Here is a 4,560-nt window from a genome sequence, read left to right as displayed (position 1 = left end):
ATGCCGAGCTGCGGCGTGTCATGGGCATCCTGGGGAAGATGGAGAAGGAGATGCAGGAGGTGCAAGGGAAGCTCAACAACAGCGAGAACACTGTGGCCATCCTGCGCTCCTGCACATCTATAGGTAGGGCGATGGTGGAGCAGGGATGGAGTGCCCCAGGGGACTGGCACCCCTCAGCAGGTGCAGTGCCAAAGCATGAGCACTGATTTTTTTGGCCACATGGTGGGGACAGGGTGGTCCAAAGGCTGAAGCTATGCCTGGAGCAGCGGCTGAGCCTGTGATGTCTGCTGGGAAGATGTGGGTCTGTCCCCAGTCTCTGCCAGGGCTTCTGTGGCTAAGCAAGCACCTGAACTTGCACCCCTGCCCCCAGATTGCTGCCCTTCGGGCTGGCTGCTGTACAGGGGCAAGTGCCTCTTCATCTCGTCGGAGAAGAAGACATGGGAGGACAGCAGAGATGAGTGCGAGAAGAAATATTCTCAGCTCCTGGTCACCAAATCCTGGAGTCGCTGGACCGTGCCGGTAGGGTGCTGGGGGAGCTGAGGGCTGGAGCTGGTAAATCCAGCCCTGGGCTCCCCAGGTGGGCCAGCACCACTCTGGGGGTCCCTGGCCTGCTGAAACATTGGAGGGTGCAAGGCTGATCTTTGGAGCACGTGGCTGGTGGTGGACACGGGGCAGAGAGGCTCTGGCACCCTTGGATGCTGCCCAAGCTGGAGCAGGGAACCAGAGCTGCTCAGCTGTCCTGCCCTAAGGAGCTCCAGCCCCAGGGGCTCCTTGGGGAGACGACCACCCCCTGCAAACACTGCAGCACATAGGTACTATGGAAAAGCCCCTAAAAGGCCCTTTTTCTCCTTTCCCAGACCTTCTTGAAGAATGCGGACATCCCATACTGGATCGGGCTGCAAAAGAGCAGCTTCCCCTGGTACGATTATGGCTGGCTGGAGGAAGAGGATGGCGAGGGGGTCTCGGACGCCTGGTTCTGGGTGGATGGCTCCCTTTACGAAAGGTACCCGGCAGCACAGCCTCTTGCTGAAACCCCCTCTCTTCCAGCACAGCTTTAGGAAGCGTTTTAAATCCCACTGGTACCCAGTCCTAGGCACAAGCACTGGGCAACAAAAAGCATCAAAGCAGCTGAGGCTGAGGGGAGGTGGGTGCAGTGGTGTGATGAGATGCTTAGAGGCTGTGCAAACGGAAAGCCGAGGCTTGGGGGGCCATGTGCAGGGCATGCGCAAGCAGGAGGCAGCGAGAGGGGACAAAAGAAACCGCAAGTTTTATTTGGGGTCTAGAGAAAGCGTTCGAGCACCACATCTATCCCTCACGTGCCTCTCTGGTCCCTCCTCGAGGGGAAAAAAAGCCTTCCGTTCTGCAGAGGGTCCCGGGCTCCTCCCCACCACGTGCACCTCTTCCCCAGCTCGCCACTGCTTCCTCTTGCGGTGTCTGAGAGCAGCGGGGAGGAACAGACCCGTCTGGCCGGGTGCTGGGTACCCAACCCCTGCCCACTGCTGCCCCTCCATCCTTAGCCCCACCGTGGGGGGCTGCACCCCACCACGGCCCCATGGCCCAGGGCAGCTCCTCTGGCAATCCACATGCCTTCAGGGAGGACCGGGCTCTCCCCGCTGCCAGGCGCTGCAGGGGTGAGATATCCCCCAGCAGCGAGGCTGAGATTCAAGCAGGGGGGAGGCTAAGAGGAGTCGCAAGCTATGCAAACCTTTTGCAGAGGGGTTTCTCAGTCTGCCTGAGGAAGGGCAGGGATGCATCGGCTGAGGCTTCAGCCTGTGAAATCAGAAAGGGACGACTGGGGGATCCCCCCTTTGACTGCAGCATTCAACCCCTCCTGTGTAAGCGTACAAGAGGCAGCCGTCAGCAGCCATGGCTGCCTCGGCAGGGGGTAGCAGGGCAGTGGCAGCCCCCTGATGTGTCGTTTCCCCATCCAGGCCGTGGCAGTCGAAGTCGAATGGGTCCTGTGCCATAATAAGCCGTGGGAACATCAAACCTGCCCAGTGCACCAGTCCTGACGACCTGCACCTCTGGATCTGCGAGAAGGCGGCAGGGCCAAGCTCCCCTTTCATGCCATGATGGCCACTGACCCCAGCACTGCTGCGGTGAGTGTGTCCACGCCAGGGTCTGCCAAGCCCTGGGGTGCACGGGGCCTGTGGGGTGTGTGAGGAGGAAAGTGGGGAGCCTGGGCATCTGTGTGGGGCATGCTGACCCCTTCCGTTGGAAAGGGAGAGGGATGCAGGCACCTCCCTGTGCTGGATAGCGCCTGCCTCCATCCCTTTGCTGCCATGGGAGCCCCTGGTCTGCGGTAGCTCAAGAGTCGCCCCCAAGCTGTAGGGCAGCAAAGGGGCAAGATGGGGGAAACCCCTTTGCAAGCTGCCTTCCCAGCCCCGCTGCGTGTGGTGGAGGCTGGGCAGCACCTCACCCCCTGCCTTCCCTTGCAGCACCTGCACCCCGCACCGCCTCCGCTTCAGCCTTGCTGTACCCCTGCCTGGGATGTCCCATCCGTGCAGGCAACCCCCTTCCCTCTCACAGACCCCCGCCCACGGGCTGCCCAGGTCCTTCTCAGCGATGCCCAGTGATGCTCCGGCATCACGCAGACTGGGGGAGGCGGCGGCAGTGGCCGTTTCCCCCCCGCTGATGTGCTTCAGCAGAGCGGTACGGGTCCCACGGCTCAGCCCCACACCTGCGTGGGGTACGCTGTGTCTTCCTGAGCACAGGGGCTGGCGTGCAATGGGCAGCCCGGACCCAGCCACAGGGCGCAGCAAGGCGTGATGCTCAGCACCGCAGCCATGCAACGTCCCCAGCACGGAGCGAGCTGCAGTGCTGGCATGCAAGGACGTGGGAGTGGGGGACGGCACAGCCCCACACCTGGCCAGGTCCCCTCCCCACAGCAGGAGCTTTGCACCTGGCCCCATCCCAGGAGCAGCTTGGCCACAGCTTTCAGGCAACCCAGCAAACAACAGCCTCAGCAAAGCCTCAGCGCCCAAAGAGGGAAGCTGCACCTGAACTGGCCGGTACCTGTGCTGGCGGTTGGGTTTTTTTGCTAATTAGAAAGTAGAGCAATGACCTTAAGGATTGTACAATGCGATGGTGCCTTTCAAAAGCAAAAGCAACTCTGGCACTTGCAGTGGACTGATGCTTTGCGAGACAAGTCATCAGGACTTTAAATAGTTACTACACACGTGCACATGCGAAGATTAAGCAAAATAGCCCTGATGTAACATTGCAGCCAGGCAAGAGCAGAGGAAGTCATGTTCAACCAGGCGAAGATGTTCTCAGTTTATTATGGGGTCGTGTGTGCCATATATAGTTAATTGCTATGTGAATTAGCTTGCTTGAAGAGCAAAAGGGCGTTTAAAGGCAGGCTTTTCGGAGGTGGCACGTGTCATTCCTCTGTCTTGTCCGCTTGCTGAACTCACTCTGTAGCAATAAAGAGACGTAGCTTGTCTGCTCTTTGCTTTCTTGTGTACCACCACAAACACGGACTCAAGGGCATGAACCCAAAGAACCTAAATAATAAATGGGAATTTGGCTGAAGCCATTTCAACCAAGATGGCCACTTTGGGGGCAATGAGATGGCTGAGCCAGGCTGGCTTGTGGTTCCCAAGGGGGTTCCCAGGAGCCCCAGACAAGCCCGTGCAACCTTCTGGGGCTGGGCTCCCCTCCACATCCGACATGCATCCAAGAGACAGAAGTGGCAGCCCGAGCTGCTGGGACATTCAGATTTTATTGAACACTTTAAATAAGCTGGGTATATATTACTAGCAATTATTATTATTAATAATAAAAAACACAAGAGTTCTGCATTCACCAGTGCATTGTGCGGGAGGGAGGAAAGCCGGCTCCCACCCTTGCCAGGTGCCAGGCAGCCCGGCCGTGCTGTCCACCGGCCCCTTCCCCCCAGTGCCAGGATAGCACCCTGGCCCCTCTGCCAGCACCCCGTTCCCGACCCCGTGTGCTGGGCGGACACGGGGTGCCGTGCCGGCTCAGCACCCAGCCCTCAGCGTTGGGTGGGCAGGGGCAACCCCAGTGCTGGCAATCCTCCCCGAGCACTGCCCCACGGGCACCACCCCTCTCCCGGCCCCCTGCACACCTCTCCCTGTGTCAGGGACTGGCTGTGCTCCCCACGCTTGTGGGGAAGCACGGGGACACCCACCAGCCCCACAGCGTCCCCCAAAAAACACATACACACACTGACCCCTCTGCCCTCAGCCCAGCCCCGCTCCCCCCCTGGCCTGGTGGGCTGCGGGGGGCTCCTAGTTCTCCCGGGAGAGCAGGCTCATTGCACACCCCTCTGTGAGAGTCCAGAGAGGGGTGAGCCCTTGGGGAAGGAGGGTCCCGCATCCAGGGTTTGAACCCCAGGAGCCCCATGGGAGACCAGCCGTGCTGCCCAGGGCAGTGCTGGAACATGCCCGGGGCCGGGGCGTTATTGCACTTCAGTCCTTGGCAGGGACCCAGCCCACCCCCGGGGCTCCCCGCAGACCCCTCAGGCTGATCCCGGCGGGACAGGTGCCCAAGCGCCTGGGCAGCGCCATGGTGGCCACGGCATGGGGCACCGTGGGC

General features: G+C 60.6%; 1 protein-coding gene across 1 annotated transcript in view; it reads left to right on the top strand.

The window, feature by feature from the left end:
• The window catches only part of LOC103922320 (killer cell lectin-like receptor subfamily B member 1C), a 3,370-nt gene extending 1,297 nt beyond the window's left edge, over positions 1-2,073 (top strand). The window contains exons 3-6 of the mRNA XM_009330430.1: positions 9-123; positions 371-519; positions 858-1,003; positions 1,932-2,073. Coding sequence (XP_009328705.1) covers positions 9-123; positions 371-519; positions 858-1,003; positions 1,932-2,073 — 552 coding nt within the window. The remainder of the gene's footprint in view (positions 1-8; positions 124-370; positions 520-857; positions 1,004-1,931) is intronic.
• The last annotated feature ends 2,487 nt before the right edge of the window (positions 2,074-4,560 follow it).

This window comes from Pygoscelis adeliae, unplaced genomic scaffold, assembly GCF_000699105.1.
Source record: "Pygoscelis adeliae isolate BGI_AS28 unplaced genomic scaffold, ASM69910v1 Scaffold628, whole genome shotgun sequence".
Lineage (NCBI taxonomy): Eukaryota > Metazoa > Chordata > Aves > Sphenisciformes > Spheniscidae > Pygoscelis > Pygoscelis adeliae.
This window is presented reverse-complemented; position numbering and strand designations above follow the sequence as displayed.